This window comes from Anser brachyrhynchus (assembly GCF_964034855.1).
Source record: "Anser brachyrhynchus genome assembly, chromosome: Z".
Lineage (NCBI taxonomy): Eukaryota > Metazoa > Chordata > Aves > Anseriformes > Anatidae > Anser > Anser brachyrhynchus.
Window position 1 is genome coordinate 35,003,559 of NC_137697.1, and position 22,307 is coordinate 35,025,865.

The window sequence follows — 22,307 nt, forward strand, 5'->3', positions numbered from 1 at the left end:
CTCTCATGCAAGTAATTGAATGGGTAGCTGCTGATAACATAGTTTATGTATAGAAGCTCAAAGGTACCGTACACTATTGCCACATATGAGTACTGTATTCTCTTCATCCGTTAGTTGTTAAGAATTTGCATGGCAGATAAAGGGAACAATACTGATGTACTGGAGCAAAGGAAGATTCACAAGTTCTTGCTCATCTCTATTTGTCTATGTTCATCTTGCTTTCCTCTGATGGGTTGCCAGAATAGTCTTCTATTTCCAGAAATGCTGAGAATGGTTGTCCTGTTTTTGACAACTCATTCCTGCAAAGAAACCTAGCTATTAGCAATTTTTTCTGGAAAAACTCAATGCCTTATTTCTTAGTCAACTATAAAGGAGTCCATCTAACAGTCATATTATTTACTAAAGCAGAACAATCTTACGGTGATAAATACTGATTAGACGTTAACAAGGGACAAAATGATTACATTATGTATGTGGATATTATATTACCTGTCATGTTGCAATGAATAAGGTAGAACTGGTCATTCTTCTAGCTGAAAGCAAAGGTGCCAGTGTTATATAACTGATGGCTATGCTGACAACTTAAAATAACACTATATGCATTGGTTCAGTCATAAATTTGGTAGATGGGTAGCTTTCAATAACCCATTTTATTTGATTACGGTGGTCCTTCCATATTTGACAAGCTATAGAGAGGATTTTTATCCTCTTTTTGACCCTTTTATACTGTGCAGCTGGAATTCAAAAAAAAAGCATCTGCCCTGGCACTGGTACTGTGAAACAATTCAAATACCATCAATAGAAAGACTGAGAAAAGGTCCATACAGAATGGCTTATCAGGAAGAGACAGGCATGTGTGTGATATAGTGGGGCTGTAGAAAATTTGAAGGCAGTTCCTACCTTGGAGAATGCACACAGGTGGACAGGTTCTCCCCTGAGACAAAATGCTGCAGACATACCAGAGAAGAGCTGAGAACTGGAAACGTATCAATGTGTTTCAAAATCATTTTAGGTGCCTGCACTTTATTATGCAAATTCATGATTCTGTACAAATTAGTCTGTAAGTCTAATTCATTCATTCTTTCATTTGAAAAGTACCTCTTTAGTAGTCTTGCTCGGTTTAAACACATGCGTGTTTGAAGAACTAAACATGTTTCTGTTCTTAACTACCTTTGGAGTGTTTGGTTTTGTTAATTTTAATATAAGACAAGCAAATGCACAATTGTGACTCTGACTACCTGGGTTGTTTTTGGTGGACCCTTTAAACTTTTACTCAAGATTCTGCATCCTTAAATTAAAGAAAAATACCTATCAAACATTGCTGTGAATATTGAAACAATGACTTAATTTCTTAATTTTGTATTTATGCAGGAAAATCATCCAGTCTCTAAACTGCAAGTGTTCCACTAAACATAGTTGCCTAGTTTTCTACATTTTTAGAAATCACCAACTTACCAGTTAATTAATGTTTTTGTTATGAAAGTTGCCTTTTTTCTGTAATCTGTTGGGCGTAGGTGATATGCATTAGACATCTCTGAGTATAACCAATCCTTTTTTCTTTACTGTTGCCCCTATTTCTGCAGTATGTACGTGTGTCTTTTGACACAAAGCCTGACCTTCTTCTGCACCTGATGACCAAAGAGTGGCAGCTTGAGCTCCCTAAACTTCTCATCTCTGTGCATGGGGGCCTTCAGAATTTTGAACTTCAGCCAAAACTCAAGCAAGTCTTTGGGAAAGGCCTCATTAAGGCTGCTATGACAACCGGAGCATGGATATTCACTGGAGGAGTAAACACAGGTAACAGCAACATTGAAATGAAAGCACAGTGGTGACTAGGAGATTTCATCATTTTGACAGAAAAAATTTAGGCCTGATCAGATCAGGAAAATATTGCATGTTTTATTTTATTACTGCTAGCTGTACTAAGTGTAAACAAGAAAATGGCAAGTTCATACCACTCTGGCAGCTACCAGGGAATAAAAGGTTCACTAAAGCATGAAAAGTACACTGGGAAGCTGAAAATAAGGCCTCCTGTGAGGCAATTATATTAGTACATTGCCAGTGAAGACTTTATAAAATCAACAGTCAGCTACAGGGAAGGACTACTAACCAGAAACCCAAGAAGCCAAGCACTTATTGCATAAAATGGAAAACACTTTCATTCAGAAAAGACCTTTTATTTTCTCTTATAAGACCATCTGAAGTGTGAAAGGAAAAAAGTTCTGTTTTATGGATGTGATAGAAAACATTATGGTGAATAAGTATCACTTTTTCCTTTCTGGCAGACAGCTTGACCTACTTTTTCCTATTACCCCTGGAGCAAGAGAGATAATATTGCCATTTGTATTCAAAGTTAAGAACATCTGTAACATACCATCTGGGCCGTCTATGAACCCAATACAGCAGCTGGCCCTGCTCTGCTGGGAGACAGCATGTAGGTTTTGGGAATAAACTATAAAATGTAATTCCCTAGATGAAAAAAAAAAATGGGAATAAGCTTCCCAATTACCTTCGCTGAAGGAGGCAGAAAGAAGGAAAGAGTCAAGGGAAAATCAAAGAGTTCTGCTAAAGATAAATGTAAAAAGTTTTGAGACAGGACACATACTTGTCAATTCTTGTCATTCCCATTTATGGCAGTAACAACACTATAACTTATTGCTTTAATAATTTCAAAGAGTGCATCCTCTTACTGTCTGTGGAAAATATTATAATCACTCTGTCATACATTAACTTTAGTGTGCTGTGGATCAACTCGTATGTATTTAAATATGAATGCTTAACAGGAGTCTTGGGCTTTTTAGTTTCCAGGACATATCAAATTTAAAACAATATTCACAGAAGCAATATAAATAGCAAAGAAGAGACATAAATTCTGGACTGTTAGATAAATAAGTAGATACACACATGTATCATGTTCCCCATGAATAAGGAAGAAAATTAGGTTAAATATTGACCTCTGTTCTGTGGTGATAATAATTGGACTTGTTGGCAGATACTGTTGTAATGACAAAGGTAAAGACAAATAAAAATTAAGATAAAAACATATTAGAAAACTGTAGATGTTGTACACTCGCTACAGTGTAAACACCACAAAGGCTCTGGAAATCAGACTACAGACATTTTGTAGATGACAACCAAATATAATATTTGCATTTGGCAAATGGATGACTACATCATACGATTTTTCAAAACATCATAGTTGTGAATGCCAAAACAGAATGAACAAAGCAGAAAAATGAATATAATTATTGTTGAAAAGGATTTTTTTTTCCTGTAATCAAAAGTGACCTAGTCTAAACAATTGAATTCATGTTGCTGTGTGTTATTATAAACACGTGTAACTTCAGAAGCTGTTCTGCATTATCAGCTACCTTTCATTGCTCCTTTTGAATTGTGTAACAAAACATCTCGTTGCCTCAAAGCTAGGTTTTCAAATTGTTTAGGTGAAAATTCAGTGTTTAATCTCTATGTGAACTTGTAAAAACTTAGAATTTCTGTGTCTAGTTAGTTCTGTTCATGATGAATTTTTACATAATATTTCTCTTAAAAAAATGTATAATTGAAAAATCCTGAAATGCTTCTGTGGAATTGTGAAGCAGTGATGTGACAGGCATGGTACATACTTAATTATAAGCATAACAGTTGAATAAACAAGTTTTTTTCTGAATATTTAAGCTATACTGAAAGTTGATTATCCTAATTATCTGGATTTTTTTTTTTTTGTAGTCTAGCTAAATTTTCTTTTCCAAATCATGTGGATTGATTGGTTACAATTTAAAAAATAATACCTGATTTTTACATGGGTATAGGGTGTTTATTTTTCCTTTTGTGCCACAGGAAGGAAATTAGACACAAGAACTTAAAAGCTTTCTTTCATTCTTACATGGCTGATTTAAAGTGAGGGTAATATATGGCTAAAATTGTACCTGTTATGTGACTGTTACAATGCCTATCCAGTCATTTTGAAATTTGTGGAATCAGAACAAGAGGCAAACAGAGAAACCAAATAACAGAAAACATCCACAGCAAATCCACAGGTCTGCTTCAGTGCAGTCACATAAAGAAATATATATTATTGATGCCCAGATCAAAAATTATTTTCTGAAAAGAAAGAGGAATGACACGTCCTCTGCACCTCTGAAACACTGACAAAACTGGTCTAAAGCATATAAGCAGCAATACCAGAAAGTACAGGGAAGAGAGCTGGGAAGCACTCATTCTCTCTATACTAATTTCTATTTTCATGCTGATCCTCAGGTGGCAGTTTGGTTGGAAAGAATGACTGAATAGTTCAGCACAGAGTAGTGAAATTATTTTTTTCATATTTCCATCCTTCATTCAGATACAAAGAAACTTATTTTTCTCTTTCCTGTACTTGTTCCTATGCTTAGGAAGGATACATATACCATATGTCTACTTGTGTGCATGTGTGAACACAAGCACAGATTGTTGTGTGATTGATGTTGCAGTAAGCTATCAATATTTATTTGATTATTATTATTATTATGGCCTGTGTTGGTTTTTTTTTGTTTGTTTGTTTTCCTGCTACTTCATTTAATAATTTTGTAGATCAGGAAAATATTCATATCTTTACTTAATTGCAAGTGTTAAGTTGCTTGCATTAATTGTATAGGAGTTCCCTAAAAAAGGGAATCTATATTGCATCCATACCATAATAATAATAATAATAGTAATAATAATAATAGTAATAATAATAATAACAATAACAATAAAAGGTAAGGTAATTTTAAATGTGTATTTTATGCTTCTTTTTTTTTTTTTTTTTTTTCAGGGGTCATTCGCCACGTTGGAGATGCACTGAAAGATCATGCCTCAAAATCTCGAGGGAAGATATGCACCATTGGCATAGCTCCCTGGGGGATTGTTGAAAATCAGGAGGACCTGATTGGCAAAGATGTAAGCCCTATATGGACATAGATTACCTCCAATGTATATAAATATTCCAGTTATTTTCTTTTTCTCTTCATCCTGCACTTAACAATTCCTTGCAGAATTATTGTCTGCAGCAAAAAATCAATGCATACATAGAGTTGCCATTATAGTTGATAACAGTTTTGATATAGCAACAAGAACAGAAGCAAGTCAAGAAATGGGAATTTGCATTACCTTCTAGAATATATATATATATTCTAAAAAATATATATAATTTCATTAAATGTTATTCTAACAAATATACTAAAGCGCCATCCTTACATCATTATGCACTCTGAAGATTGCCTAAGCAAAATCTGATTGGAAAGCTTGAATTCTGATACACTTTGCAACAACACTATGATGGATTGATTAAATTCATAATTATAGACAGTTCCCTGTATAGCATATTCCATCCTATTCCTTCTTATTAGTGCAACTGGGAAAAGACTTATAAATATAGGCCATGAGATCAGACCTCACAGAGTCATTATGCCAGTCATCTTCTAATAGGCAGAGCTGGTATTTCTTACAGTCCTTCACATCATCCTTCTCTTTTAAATCCATACTCTCACTCAGAAACTTTAACCCACTTGATTTGAAATAGATGATTTTATATTTTTTATTTTTTTTTTATTTGTTTTACACTGGCTAGTTGAAGATTTTCTGAGTTTCTTTCTGCCTCACCTCTGGTTCACTCTAAAACTTTGTACCTGGAAATAAGTATGAGTGAAGAAGTAATACAGTGCATGCACATATTCTTCACAATGTTCTTCATAATGATAATTTTCTTTTCTAAATCAATATAACTCATTCTTCTTGGTATATTTGTCCATTAACAAGTTGGGGAGGGGAAGAAGATTCAATTACTGGTTACGTCCAAAGGAACTACAATGAATGTGAAGAAATTGATCCAGTTGGGTTTCATTGCAGTTCACTATCAAAGCACGGTTATTAAGGGGAATTTTTATTAACATAGGTTTATATTCTCCAGTACCACCAGTGCTTGTATAATAAGGCTATCAATATATACAAATGCAAGCAGAATAGGGTTCTGCAGAAGTAATATAGAGTCACTTATAAATTCTTCTGAGGTATAATGCAAAAGGCAGAAATTGTTAATCAAAAAGATAAGCTGCATCTTGTTAAAGAAATATAAGGTTAATGTACACATCGATTTCAAGTAAGCAATTTACTGACTATGAATGGAGTTCTTCTGGAAGCATTGCAAGAAGGAATTAGTCAAATAAGAACATCAGATTGGTCCTGAATTCTAGGACATTTTTATTCCTCCATTAGATATTTCCACTTTTGGGAAGCTACATACCTCAGTTCCCAAAAGTAACCACTTTTAAGGGTGTTCTGTAGCCTTCTTTTATGAAAAAGTTGAAGAAAGAAGTTGACTTCCCAGCTGTTCCAGCCAAATGGAACAGTACTCTGATTGTTGTAAAAAAATAACCTTCTTACCATAAAAGGACTTTCCCTTTTGTCCAGTGCATGCAGTTTCTTTTGAAACATTTGGTGAGGAAGGTTTCTGAAATATTATGTTGGATATTAGGAGAAATTTCTTTACGGAAAGAGTTGTGTGGCATTGGAATTGGCTGCCGAGGGCAGCCTAACTAAATTAGAACTTGGTAGATGGTTTAGTGGTAGAGTTTAGTGTTATGTTAAAGGTTGAACTAGATGATCTTAGAGGTCTTTTCCAACCTGAATGATTCTATGATTCTGTGAACATCTAAGTGCACTATATTGACTGGCTCATTAGAGGTGAATGCTGTGAAATGAACCAAGAAGAGGAAATATAAATAAAACCATATGAATGTAAAATGAACTGCCATTAAGCAAGAAACACAAGGCACAAAGGATTATGTAGGGAAAGAAATGTCAACCAATAGTAAAAGGCCTGTTGAAATCCAGCATCAACATGGTTTTATGTTTCTATGCACTATGTCTAGTTAAATTATAATCAAAACTGAAGAGTTGTCAAAACATCCCCTCACAGCTTAGAGCAGCATCAGATATAGAAAGTTTTCTTAGTCATGGAATATTTGTGGGGGCGGGGAGGACATTATTATAGCCTTTTCACATCACCCAGTGCATGCTTCCTCTTTTCGCTTCATGGCATACTGGGCTTGCTCAGCAGAGCTATACCTCTGCTAGCATTCCAGCTCTTGTCATCTTTGAAGTCATAGCTGAGAAGTTTTATTACATCTACCAATCAAATCAGCTTGGGAAGCCCAAGGGCTTTCCTCAGACCCTTGAACAGAAGTGTCCAAGTAAATTAAGCAACATATTACTGTTGTTCGGCTGTTTGTTGTTGTGATGGTTAAAGGTCCCTGAGGAGACTAGTCTTACTCCAGTATGGTAAAAGCAATACAGTAGAAAATAGTGCTGATCTTAACAAACTTAAATTTTAATTTAAAACCAAAGCACATGAGGGAAAGGTAGTCAGTTGTCTTATTTCCAGTTTTCTGTTAGAAAAACTGAGAAAGGTGGCTTGCTCAGTCTTGTAGAATATTTATATCACAGCCATGTTTCTCCTTATACACAGAGAAACAGTGTCTGGATTAGAAGTAGAGCACTGATTTTAGTGCTTTGCCTATGCTCAGTGAAATCACCAAAAGATATCTCATTTTCAGTCCACAGAAGTGGGTGTTTTAGAGTTAAATCAAAATATCCTTTTATTGTGTGACATAATGAAGAAATGGACATCTTCAGCATGGTGTGTCACTGATCAGTAGTAATGCTGTATTATGTGACCTACTAACTTAAGTAGAAAGCATTGGTTTAGTAAAGTTTTAAAAACAATAGCCAAAACACTTTTTCTTATTAAATTCATTGAAACTAAAAGTGACCTCCTGTGTTGTTCCACTCCAAAAATCCTGTGCACTGCAAAATATGTCGCACACTTTTCCATGCCCACTATAAAAATAACATGTGGATCCAGCAGATTGACGTAAGAAGAAATTCCTAAATTCTCTAATAATTTCTTGTTTTTTATTTGTCTTACTTAGAGTACGATTACAGTCATGGGTTACACTGTTTCCCCATATTACTTCATTAATCTCTGACTTACATTCAGCAGCTAGCGTATAGAAAAAATGAAGCTCAACTGAAATTTTGGAGAAAGTGGAATACTTTCTATTTTATCAAAAGCTCTAACCAGTGAAGGGGAAGCAACAGAGGTCAGCTTAAATCACTTAGTACAGCAGAACACACATAGAAAATAAAAGTCTTCTCTGCAGACTTGTAACATAACTAAACAGACGTACTGCATGTAAGCAAAAAGTACGTAAGCAAAAAGTACTATCAGAAAGAAAAATACTGCTACATATATATATATATCAACCTATATATCAACCTATATATATATATATATCAACCTAATAATTACTACTGTGTGTGTATATAGTATACACTAACCCTTTGCATGTACTCTGTGTCCCAGAATTATCTTTTTTACGCTTTAGCGTTCAAATACTTGAGACAAAACCATTTCCAATTGTAAATGTTCTTTACGGACTTCACTAATGTTCAAGAACAGATGCCTGCTCTTTTTCTCTTTCTCTTTTGTACTGTTCAGAACATTCAGAAGAAGAAAAAAATAATAATAATAATATTTAAGAGGTGAGTATACTGCTACTTGAAACCTACTCTCCCATAGAGCTAAAATCACAAAAATGAGGAGAAAAAGTTGTTTCTTTTAATATAAACCCTAGATTTACATTAGATTAAACAAAAGTTGAATAAAAATTTAAATATTTGTTTTGTTGAAAACAACAACAACAAAAAGCTGGTTTTCGTAGTCTGTGTCTAGAAAAATACTTTTGATTTATTAGAAACTGCAGTTTCAGAGTAACCATTTTTTTATCTCGGTGCAGTTGCTGGATTTCATAACTGTAGTTGGATGTTAAAGTATGTCATCACCAAAGTTTTGTCTAGGATGTTCAAATAGTACTCAGAGCAGAACACTGCAGACCTGTTCTATTTTCTTAGTTATATCTTCCATTTTTTCAGTATTGATTTGTATAGTGGAAGAGGGAGGATATTTAGACACTGGAAGGTTGTATGCGCCTGGGGTGTCAGGGTCACAAGTGAAGTTGTTTTAAGTCAGACTTTCATGGAACAAGCACTAGTATGAACCTCTCAAAATCACTGGCACAATAACTGACTAGCCAACTTATTCAGGGAAGGTTGGGTCCTTCCATATTGTAGTACAATTTATTTTTTTTAATAATTAACAACTTGATTACTTTATGAAACAATACTTTTTCAGTAAGATGAACATTATGCTGAAATTTGGTGTCAGGCCTGATATACAACATAGAGAGTAATTTATTTCTATAACATTGGGCATGGGTCAGATACATCTCTAGTTATAGAACAAGTAAACTGGAGGTGTAGAAAACATGTCTAATGAGAAAAGCTTACAGCCCTGGGATTGTTTACTATTTATTACAGTCAGATTGACGGAGGCTTTTTTTCACCAACACAGCAAGTTCTATTCCTTTCTCACTGATCTTATCTGTAAACCCTTCATTATAAATAACTTCATCTGAGTACCACTCTGTCAGAACTAACTGCCCTTTGTTTTCAGAATACCACCAACATCCTTGAGATCATCAAAGGTTATCTAAACCAGAAAAAAAAAAAAGTGTTAAAAGTGTTAATTTAAGAATTGCTGTCTCCTTAAGAATTTTTATTTCCTTACATATATGAAAAAAAAAATCACACAGCTGTCAAGCATAATAGACATGTAGCCAGAGCTCACCATTTTAAACCACACTCTTTAAAATACATACCAGTGAGTCTTAGTATAAGTATAGCATTCATATTGCCTGGTTGTATGTGCATACCAAACAACACATACCTCAGACTGTCAAAATCGGCTCCATATTTTCTTTTCATTGTTTCTTAGTTCATCTGAATAATAATGTTAGCTTAGAGCATGAGACAACTTCCTTTTCTCCTTCATATGTCTTTGTTTAACATTGTGAGAGATTATGTTTTCCTTTAACTGCTTTCTGAAAGTTTCAGAATGGCAAGAGAAGTTACAAATCTCAGGCAACTAATTATTCATTATGCCATAGGATTTGCTGTTACAAGTTTTGAATTACGTTTGATAGACATTTTGCAATTATCTTTAAAGAAATATATTATGGCTTGAAGTTAAATTGAATTGCTGAAAAAGAAGATTACAGATAGCCATAAATGATTCACAAGTTCATTTCAGTATGATTTTTTTCCAGTGTCAAAGCAATGGAGCCCCTTTTCCATGCCTAGTCTGGGCCAGGAAATAATTACTCTGAGAAAAATTGTAAGGAAGAGAAATTCAGCTCTCATTGTAAACTACAATCTGAGAACCATGCCTGAGGCAAAGCTGGGCACAGGCATGTTATAGAGGCGTTAGACCGTGATGCTTCCAGGATCCTTTAAATTAAACCAAGAACTAATCTATTCCCTGGTGTTGCCCAGAACAGTGAGGCTTCAGATAAGGTATAATTTGAACAACAGCAGCTAGGTCTTTGTGAAGAAAAGCACACATCTTTCTTTCTCTTTGCACTGTAGCAGTGAACGCACTGAGTTAGTTGTTAGTTGTAAATACCTTGCCTTCTAGACTGCACAGATTTGTGTTGGATAGCATACATAGGGAGAGATGGAGGCATGTGCTAGTTGGTGTGGTACTGGACAGCACCCAATCTGGGCTCTCTCTCACTGCATCAGTTTGACAGTCAATGCCAATGGATGATATGCCCCTGTCCCGGGGCATCCAGCACCTGTTCTTCCTTCTGTCACCTATCTCGTTAAATTTTGCTTATTGTCCATGTTGAGATATCCCAAGTGATTTTTCAGGTATTGTCCCTATCCTGAATCTCATGCGACAATGGGGAATGAAAACCAAGCATAACAGTGTTTTTAATTCAAGGGCAACCATTGCAGTTGGCCTAGTTCCTCACCTGTTGACAGCCCAAGGGACCCAGCCCTCACCCTGTGCAGCATGTATATTGCCCTACAGCATTCTGCTTTCACATTCATTAACCCCTATTTAGAAGGGCTATATTGTGCATAAATACTTCATTTCGACTCTGTAAAGGAAGCTGTCGGGAACATTATTTCCTTCTCTCAATTCAGAAAGTGGGTCAAAATTATTCGCTCTTCTCAGTGCAGAAAGAGGATGAGAAGAAATTAAAGTCAAACTTTTTCCAACCTTTTAAATTGCCTTTAAAATGTAAAGGATTAAAAAGAACAAAGGAATGGGAACTGCAAGAGTGAGAACCTGAAATCTGCTGAGCGATGTTGTAAAGCAATATGCCTCAAGGAAATAGCCTCAAAACCTAAGATTTTGTTGCCTTCCTGAAGATTTTTTTTATCTTTTATACACAATAGGAGTTTGTGAACTTTATTACAAAAAAGAAAAAAAGATTTTCTGTTGTTGAACTGTGCATGCTGTGAGCAGTTTGATGGAAAATAATTGTATCCTTGTTTTTACGTCTATAAATTTTATTAATATAGTTCACCTTGTAGTTAATCATCAGACATGGAACCAAAGCATAGCCTTCTAATCTGCTCTTAAGCAGCATTACTATGCCAATTACTATGTCAATATGTGGAGTCTTTTGTGTTGCATCTTATTAGAAATGTAGGTCAACCTGTCACCCTTAGAAAATCCTGAGATATGGCTCTTGGGGATAAACCACATCCCTTCTGTAAAACTACATTCACAGCAACAGATTTTCTTTCTTGTAATTGAACAATGAATGGGCAACTCAAGTCATTCCTCTTCTTGCAGATCTTGCTGTCCTGTGCCTTCCATACTGAGAAGACAGGTATCAGTTGCCAAGATTGTAACTGTTTTAGCTTGAATTTTATTGTGTGAGAAAGAACCTCCTTCTGATGGTAGCAAGAGAGACATGGTTCTGTGTCTGTAGAAGCTAGTTAATGAGCATGTTCCAGCAGCATGCTGATAGCTTTTAAGCTATACTCTTGTAGAATAAATGTTTTATGAATGGGACTCGAAAAGAAATAGTATAAAAAGAAACATGAGCCAAAGCTATCACCTGTTCCTGCAGTGTAATGCATGGCCTTGCTGTTGGCCATCTGCCCTCTCACATTCTCAGAGCTATTTCCTCGCTTTTCCAGGACAGAGAGCTTGCAGAGTACCCTTTGTGGGACAGTTTAGAACAGCAGCAGATGTCCATGGGTTTCTCCTTGCCATTGATGGGTTGACCAAAGTGCTGCAAGAATTCATAAGTGAAATAAATAGATAGGGATCTCTGGCCAAAAAAATTCTAACACATAATATTTATAAATATATTTATTTTTTTATTAAAAATAATGTTTATCAATTAAAGAACTCTTTTGAATAACAGAAAGGGACAGAATTTTAGAAACAAATTAGTAACCATATTTCTGTGTGCAAGCAGTCCTGCCAAAATGTAAGAGTAAACATTTTTGTGCATTAAAAAGGACAAGTTTTTGTTAGATTTCCAAAAAGTACAATGCCAGAGCTGTGAAGGAAATTTCTTGCAGAGGAAGCATAACACAGCTGTTTTGTAACAAGTCACTTCAGCATTTCTTCAGCCAGGACTTCATCTTACAAACTGTCAGTTTTGTCTTTCCAAAAAGAAAATGTATATGTAAACACTGCAGGGAACTATATTTCTATCATATGTATTTGAACTATCAGCCAGAATCCCCCAACACAACACCAATTCCTTTGTCACATCAGTGCAGCCTTATTTATGTAGACCCACTGAAGTAGCTGACAGCCAGATATGACACAGTGCTTTGCTTGGTCTGAGTGGAGGCTATGAGTGGAACAGCTCTGCAGCAATTTAATCTGCTTGTCTACAAAAGAGTTTCTCTTGATGAAAACAAATCAAAAGGAGTGTAGCAAGTTCTTCAGTGAATGGAAACTTTCTGAAGCTATTGTCAATGTAAGTAACTGTCTTCGTACTGCAATAAGAATAACCCAATAGTTTTTTTTCCATGAAAATTGCAAATGTGGTGTTATACCATGTTTATACCTCTCCAAGAGTGGCATTCACCTGTGCTGGGGTGTCTATAGGGGTCCTCCTGAGCTGGTGGCTCTCAATGAGATAAAACAGGGGCCTGGTCCTTGTGGAGGCTATCAAAGAAGAATCAAAGAGTTAAATCAGAAGAGAACAGGGGTTAGGACAAAACTATTGAAAGACAGCAACAGACAGACTGCATGTGTGTAGTGTCATAGACCTTTGGAGATTATTAGCTGGACTTGTCATTGAAACAATGGCCATTGATGTAACTCTGGAAGAATCTTCAAGCAATGTCTGCATTTAAAGAGTCAGTGTTTGTAAAAGGTCGCCACACTGGTTTAAGTGCTAAGGTTATTTTTTATTTTGCACAAGGAAGCAAGCAGTGCTCAAATGCAATATTTCAATAGTCATTTACAGACTATTTTTATTGTATTGTCAAATGTTATCTTTAACTGATTTAGTTCAGATGGTCTTTTCTGTTTAGTACTATTTTTTCTTCTGTCTCTAAAATGCAGGTGGTCCGACCATACCAGACGATGTCCAATCCCATGAGTAAGTTGACAGTGCTCAACAGTATGCATTCTCATTTCATTTTGGCTGACAATGGCACTACTGGCAAATATGGAGCAGAAGTGAAACTCCGTAGGCAGCTGGAAAAGCACATTTCACTTCAGAAGATAAATACAAGTGAGTAACATTTTCTTTTTTCTTTCTTTCTTTTTTCTCGTTTTATTTTATAATTACAATTCTATCAAAGTAACTAATTTTAAATAGGCAATAAGGTCTGTATATTCTGGGGAGTAATTCTACTATCTAAAGTGATGAGCATGAGATAATAGAAGCAAATAATAGTGAACAAAGTGAATAAAATTTGATTTCAGAGTACTGTGGGTGAGAATGAAGCATGAAAAGATATATGAACTTTCTTCTGGCAAGTTTCAAATTATATTTTTGTCAAGGCTCTTGTGGTTCAACTTAGATCTTTGGTACCCCATCTCCTTAAAGCTATATATAGTTCCAGTCCCCTTCATTTCATTATGAAGACAGTAGAATCAATAAGGGCAGAGAAAAGGGTGACCAAAAGTAACGGAGAGCTTTTCATGACAAGGCCTTTGCAAGTTCTAATATTTGTGGATGTACAGAGGTATATGAAATGACAAATGTGTACGACATTGAAAAGTTGCAGGAGAAATGACTGCACAACTCAAACAGTCCCAGAGCCAGCAATATTTAGAGGCAGAGAGTGTTTCCACATAAACATTACTCTGTGTTTGCACTATGTTTCTTAGTCCTAGGCAGCTGTCATTAACCACATTCAGAAACAGAATATAAGGCCAGGTGGTCCTTTGGTTTCTTCTTTTATGACCAATTTGAGATACCACATTCCATATCATGATCAGACTGAAGCCTCATGTCTTCTCTCACAGTTGTATCTTTTCTTTTATAAGCATATCCCACTTTTCTACATAAAATGAGAAAAAATATATCATTTGCATAAAAGATTAAATTTCAATATTGGTATTATTATTTCTGTACTATTACAGATGATTAACCTAGGTGGGGAGTTTATTACCTTTTTTGATATTTTGAATATATTTTTTTTTATTAGTAGTATTTGCTTCTATTTACAATCATTTAGTTTTTAGAAACTTAGTGCTATCAAAAGAGAAAAAGATCTGTTCTGTAAACTGAGCCTAAGACCTACTCGGGGGAAAAAATCTGCCACTGGGAAGTTGCCAGGTAGGAGTTTTTTCAGTCTTAGAATCATGGAACCATTTGGTTTGGTAAAGACCTTCAAGATCAAGTCCAACCACCAACCCGACTGAGAAAACCTCAGCGTTGTACCTCCATAAGCTACCTTTAAGAATAAAAACAGAACTTATTTTACAAAGTAATCATAGACAGTCTTTCTGATGCTCTGTAAGCATGTAATTTTGAGACCAGAAAGGTTGATATTTTTGTGATTTGGGCACTTGAAATTGGGATGAGATTAGGAAATACATCTACTCACTCAGGCATCAGATGATCTGTATCTTTCTGTATCGTGAGTATAGTCTGTGCTTAAACTGAAATATTTTGATACTTAGATCTTTCAACACCAGTGTGTGAATCAGTTGATTGCAAGTTACTCTCAAAACGAGAGCAATCCAGGCTTTTATGTTTTATGATATCAGTGTATACATTGTTTTTTTCTCAGATAGTGTGTATTGTACACACAAGTGTGTATGCCTTCTAAGTGGTGTGTTCATGTGTATCCTTAGCAGATGTAGATAGTGTGTTCTAAGCCTAGGCTGACCAGCACAAAGTCATATTTGAAAATGGACTATCATATATGAAATAGCATATATGATATGATAAAGCCATAGAAAACTGTGCCATAAATAGTAATTATTTTGAGGATGCTCGAAAGAAAAATGTCAGCATGTGCAGTTTACAGCAAAATTTTGTTTTAGGAAAAACCTTACATTAAAAAAAATAAATCTCTTTGGAGTTTTTACTTAATTCAGATTTATATAAAGCTTTTATCTGCTGAAATGTGACTGATGGAAGAAACTTTGAACTTTGGCAGTTCAAGTCATATGCTTGCCTGACCTCATCAAAAACCTACCAAAAAAATATATATATATATATATTTTTTCTCTTTTCTGGTTTCTCTCTGCAGCCTTTCTGTGCCCAGGAGTATGTATCATCATTTTCTTTCCCCTTTTCTCATGTGACAGAATCACTCTATCATTTAACTTCTTTCTCCCAAATCAGTGTCCTTGACAAATACAAAAATACTTGGTTCTCACAACACTTTCAAAGACAGAAATGTGATAGAACTGCTGAGAGGGAAGGTTGCTGGTGAGATTTCTACACCTACGTCCAGTGACATCCAGAATTTCCATGGTTTCCAGATCTGAGTAACACTATAACTTCAGCAAACAAAATACCTAACACTGTAAGGATCTGGATTTTTTTTTTTAAGACTTGTTTTGCTTTCTTCTGCTTTAAAAGAAGGTGACTTAGTCCTGCCATGCCTGTAGTTAATAGGAAGGTGACCATATGGATGAGAGAAGGACCACCTGCCCTACTGGGTCAGCCAAACAGATGGCCACTTTTTGATGCCCTTTTTTTGATGCCTCAGTCCTAGCAGAGTAGTGAAGGTCTTTGGCCCTCTGTGCGCAGGGGAACTGCTGCAAAGGGATCTTTATCTGAACAGGAATGGGGTTGTGCATGAGTGTCCTTGTTTACCATTTTCCAGTAGTAAACGTGGATTGGGGGAAAAAAATATGGCAGAGTTAAAATTCTGTTCACTGAAGAGCTGTGAAAATACAGTTTTTAGTTAATCACAGAAAAACAAAACGAAACAAAACAAATAACAACAAAAAAAATAGGGCACTGAAAACCGGGACAGGTACGGGAACAAATAGACAGATTGTAACTTCTTATTTCACAGCCTGTCCCTGGACAATAGTACTGAAAGCAGATTTTATTCTTATTTTTAAGCCTATCTGACTTTTACAAACCAGCCTTGTCACTTCTTCTTATTTTCTTTACTTTGCTTTAACTGTATCTTTTTTCAGAGCAGTGATAGCTCTTCTAGATGTTTGGGATCATATGCTATTCACAAAGAGAAACTTCAAGCTTCTGCTCACCTATTAAAGACACAGAAAACTGTATTCCTCTCAAATACATTAAGAAAGTAGCAGTCTCTCTTCTTATAAAACCTAAGATTAAAGCAGGCCAGTAAGTATGCCAGATAGTTCTAAAACCCTTTTTCTTCCTAATATGACATCACTCCAAGTCATACAACAATATCTAATTTCCTGAATGAATGTCACTGTTATAGAATAATAATAATAATAAAAAGCTTGCCTTAAACACATATGAATTTATAGAATATAACTAGAGAAAAATAAAGATTTTATTGAATACTGTTTCCCTTGCACCTTTTTCAACTTTTACCACTTCCCTAGCCATTGTTTTGTCCAAAACAAGTATTAAAAAAAAAAAAAAAAAGTCAGTTTGACACTTCAGTGCTCAGGACAGGTCCTTCATGCTGTCACAAGTAAAAAGGATTTTACCACAGTTCAGTAACAGTTCCCTGAGGTGAGCCTCTAGTTTTCTCAAAATTACAAAGTTTTGAAATGAGTCATTTTGCATTAAAAAATGTTAAAAGTGAGATGAACTTGTCTAACACTGTTTCAAGTTCAAAAGTAAATATTGAAAGTGATCTGAGTCTGGTGCTACCACTTTTTTAATACCCCTTCAGGTAATTGTAGGCAGATAATGGATACCTTTTCAAAAACATTTTCAAAAATTTAAACAGTCCTTGCTTTCTTAAATTCTCTCTGCCAGATATATTTTCTAGGCCACTATATAGTTTAACACTTTTTCTCTGGATACTTTGCAGTGTCTCATGCCTCTTGAAGTAGATGGCCCAAATTTAAATCCTGTTTTCCAAATACAGACCTAACAGTGAACATGATAAGAAGGTTAAAATCTCTTACACTTGACTGAATTCTCTAATATAGCACAGTGCATAGTTTGTATTGTATGAACTGAGAGCATGCAGTTGGATCACTTTCAGATTGCCATCTGCTGTAACCCCAGGTTTCTTTCATAAGGATTTAGTTATCTGATTAGGAAATATATATATATTTTTTTTTCAGGCAAAAAGTCACTACAGTAGGTTGATGTGACATGTTTTTTGTATATTTTGTAAATATGTAGAATAATGTTTTTTCCTTATCAAGTGGGATCTAGAAATACTTCATATTACATAAGAAGATCCTTTACCAATGCTTACAGATTCTTTCTTCCAAAATCCTACCAAAAGTTTCACTCTTTTGGCTTTGCATTCGTGTTTGCACATTTCCATTCATTGAAAAATATTAAAGTTTGCATATTCACCATTCATTCCTGTTGTTTGCATTAAGACCTTCAGTTCTTGTGGTATAATTTCTACTATTAACTGAATACTCAGTCAGTTACTACTAACTGAAATATTCTCAAATTTTTGAAGTGCTTTCAGCATGGTTACCAAGCACTTCTAACATGAACACACTACTTTCCTTCATGTGAGTGAACTTTTTGGAGCTGTAGAGAAAGGCAAGGACACAAGTGATTTATTAAAAAATACATATATATTTTAAAAAAAAAGGAAAAAAAAAGAAAAAAAAAGAAAAAAAAGAAAAAAAATGATCACACATAGTCTATGCCAAAAAATAAATAAATAAATAAATAAAAGAAATTGAATGAAAAAGAATGTAAATTAATTAAGAATGTTTTCAGTCTTTCTTAAGAAGAATATATGTCTTTCAGCAGAATAAGAATCTTTGTCTAGGACATATCAGTACCTACACACCAATAATAAAATTTGTGTTTGGCATGTGTTATGAAGCAGTAATGTGCTCAGAGTAGTGATTCAGAGGGCAGAATAAGAGGTTTGTGTGATGTCTGCAGATCTGACAAACAGTCTTGAATGTATATTCATCAAGTATTAGTGACATTTTTCTTTTATATCCAAATATCTTTCTTATGTTGCAAACTTCATCTATCAAAAGATTTAAATCTTGGCCAGAATTTTCTGTTTTCTGTATTTATGCAACAGAGATTTTACATTTTTTAAATTTATTTTGGAAATTCTTGAAGTCCAACCAGTGAAGCAATCACAGAATCATTGAATGGCCAAGGTTGGAAGGGACCTCTGAAGATTGTCTAGTCTAACCCCCCTGTCAAGCAGGATCACCTAGAGCACATTGTCCAGGATGGCATCCAGGCGGGTTTTGAATATCTCCAGAGAAGGAGACTCTATAACCTCTCTGGGCAACATGTTCCAGTGCTCTGTCACCCTCACAGTAAAGAAGTGCCCCCTCATATTCAGCCGGAACCTCCTGTGCCCATTGCCTCTTGTTCTGTTGCTTGGAACAATTGAAAAGAGACCAGCTCCATCATCTAGACACCCTCCCCTCAGATATTTATATACAATGATGTGGTCTCCCCTCGGTCTTCTCTTTTCCAGGCTGAACAGAATCACAGAATCACACAGAATCACAGAATTGTAGGGGTTGGAAGGGACCTCGAAAGATCATTGGGTCCAACCCCCCTGCCAAAGAGGGTTCCTTAGAGCAGGCTGCCCAGGTAGGCGTCCAGACGGGCCTTGAATATCTCCAGAGAAGGAGATTCCACAACCTCCCTGGGCAGCCTGTTCCAGTGCTCCATCACCCTCACCGTGAAGAAGTTCTTTCTCATGTTGGTGTGGAACTTCCTGTGCTCCATCTTGTGGCCATTACCCCTTGTCCTGTCCCCACAAACCATTGAAAAGAGGTTGGCCAAATCCCTCTGTCTCCCCCACCTCAGGTATTTATACACATTGATGAGATCCCCTCTCAGTTTTCTTTTCTCCAGGCTGAACAGACCCAGGTCTCTCAGCCTTTCTTCGTAGGGAAGATGCTCCAGGTCCTGTATCATCTTTGTTGCCCTCCGCTGGACTCTTTCCAGGAGATCCCTGTCTTTTTTGTACAAGGGAGCCCAGAACTGGACACTGCACTCCAGGTGAGGCCTGACCAGGGCAGAGTAGAGGGGGAGGATCACCTCCCTTGACCTGCTGGCCACGCTCCTTTTAATGCACGCCAGGATCCCACTGGCCCTCTTGGCCACCAGGGCACACTGCTGGCTCATGGTCAACCTGTCGTGCACCAGGACCCCCAGGTCCTTCTCCTCAGAGCTCCTCTCCAACAGGTCATCCCCCAGCCTGTACTGATACATCCGGTTGTTCCTTCCCAGGTGTAGGACTCTACACTTGCTCTTATTAAACCTCATTTGGTTTCTTCCTGCCCATCTCTCCAGCCGGTCCAGGTCTCACTGAATGGCAGCACAGCCTTCTGGCATATCAGCCTCTCCTCCCAGCTTTGTGTCATCAGCTTACTTGTTGAGGGCAGACACTATTCCCTCATCAAGGTCGTCGATGAAGATGTTGAACAAGACCAGACCCAGCACCGACCCCTGGGGAACACCGCTAGTCACAGGTCTCCAGCCAGACTCTGTGCTGCCAATCACCACCCTAAAAACAGGCCCAGTTCTCTCAGCCTGTCTTCATACAACAGGTGCTCCAGTCCCCTCATCATCTCAGTAGCCCTCCTCTGAACTTACTACAGTAGCTCTATGTCCCTCTTGTACTGGGGAGCCCAGAACTGGTCACAATACTCCAACTCTGGCTTCACCAGGACTGAGTAGAGGGGGGTGATCACCTCCCTTGACCTTCTGGCAACACTTCTGAATGCACCCAGGATACCATTGGCCTTCTTGGCCACAAGGACACATTGCTGACTCAACTATGTTCAAATTAGGGTTAACAGTTACCCGCAGAGATTAAAAAGTAAAAAGATTTAATGATTCCTCTAATAATATTAAAGAGGCTCATTTACTTGTCAGGCTGGACTATTTAGATTTATGACATTTTATTGCATAAAACACAACCTTGGGAAGGGCAGAGAAGTGAAAAGGCAAAAAGACTTTACCATTATGAGGAATTAAGATAACAAGGATAGATAGTATAGTTTAGACTAGCCTTTAGTTGGGGGAGGAGGGGAGTGGTAGAGAAGGTGGCATTTTCCACTATGGAAATTCTTTATTCTTCTTAAAATTAGTGACCTTCTAGCTTCTTCTTAAGGAAGATTTGGGGGTGGGTGGGGAGGAGTTCTCTTTTCCGTGAGACTCCAAAGTATGGTAAATATTAAAATGTATGCCAAAGGTACATTTGAAACAAGAATGTTAAGCCAGTGGAATAAAGGTGAAGTGTGTTTAATTGTAAGCAGACTCCTTCTAAAGTCAGAATATTTTAAGTAGACTAGTTTATTCTATATCTTTCATAAACTCCTTTAATCAGAACACTCTTTTAACATGTATGAAGCGTTCACAAACAGAAAGTGGACATACTGGTGTATAGTCTTCAAAACCATAGTGGTTTATAGATCAGAAGAATTTTATCTGTGTACCAGCGTTCTGGAAGAGGTGAACTGTAACAGAAGATTTTGAAGAACAAGATGTATATTTTTGTTAAAGCCAAATGTCCACATTAAAATTGCCACAATAAATATATATATAGTGATCTTCAATACTACTTTTCATATCCTACTCTTATGTTGTAACATTAACACCTTAAGTGTTACCTTCATTATGCTTCATCTTCTCTGAACCATGTAAAAATAACAGAAAAAAATATATACATTCTTTACTGCATTTGTTTTAGGTCTGGTGTCTTTCCCACAAACACTAAAGTTCTCAGTGTTTTGGTTTCATTTCCCTCAATGAAAATAAGCACAAACCTCTGTGCAGTTTGACCTAGAACCATTCTGCACTTCTGAATCAATTCCAGGCACTGAAGCATTCAATGCACTTTGCATTTTTTGGAAAGATTACCACAAAAAAAAAAAATCCTTAGGTTATGTAGGTCCACCTTGTGATGTTATTATTCTTTTAATTGGTATGTTTCTGGAAGAATTGTCTCCTAGACCATATAAGGCTTCATGTTGAATATTACTACTCGTTATCAACCTGCAATTGTTCTCATTTTAAACATGCTGTTGAGTGTTGAAGATCTGGCCTGCCTTTAGAGTATACTTTTCGAAAACAGACAGGCATTGGTATCTGTGTCCTTGTATTTGGTCTGCCATTCTTTATAATGTTGGTGAACGTAGATGAGTTCTGGTAGGCCTGTGAAAAGAATTTATTCCTGAGTAAAGAATAGATGGAAAAGTTGGGTGATTTGATTGGATAAATGAGGCAATTTGGACAGGTAATATGTCGACAATGTCTGTTCATGTGACCCGTGGACTTCCCTTTGTCATCCTATGCCTGAGAATATATGAAGGGGGCTGGGAAGGCAAAGGGACGTTCAACTGTCATCACTGGCATCTTCTCTGACCATTGCACCATCATCAAATGCATTGGAATTCTCATTTGCTTCAGATTTTTCCTTCATATTCTGTGCACCCCTAGGTGCATTTTCATAACTACATAGCTAGGGAGATGTGGGTACAGATTTCCTTCTAGGGGTAGGAATCTGTTGTAAATTGGACTTCAGTGAAACCTGAGGAAACCTCAGAACTGTTTGAAGCTTGACTGGTGTCAGGGTTTGTTAGAGATCAGAAACATAAGCCTTTTTCATTGGAAGCTTTGTGATGCTGGTGGATCAGGCACTGGAGTTATAAATATCTCAGAAAGTTCTGAGAAAGCACATACAGGTTAAAAATTGTTCCTGAGGAACAGATAAATAAGTAATTGATAGAGTACAAAAGGATCTATATATTCCTCTAATAAACCTGATTTTCATCAGATGTGTTTGTTGAAAACTTATTTGTTCTCATATGACTG

At 36.4% G+C, this 22,307-nt stretch overlaps 1 protein-coding gene across 1 annotated transcript in view; it reads left to right on the top strand.

Annotated features, from left to right (window-relative positions):
* The window catches only part of LOC308185765 (transient receptor potential cation channel subfamily M member 3-like), a gene marked incomplete at its 3' end in the record, with an annotated part of 188,020 nt that overhangs the window by 154,581 nt on the left and 11,132 nt on the right, over positions 1-22,307 (top strand). The window contains exons 5-7 of the mRNA XM_080574311.1: positions 1,584-1,797; positions 4,793-4,917; positions 13,463-13,634. Of these exons, the coding sequence (XP_080430437.1) occupies positions 1,584-1,797; positions 4,793-4,917; positions 13,463-13,634 (511 nt within the window). The remainder of the gene's footprint in view (positions 1-1,583; positions 1,798-4,792; positions 4,918-13,462; positions 13,635-22,307) is intronic.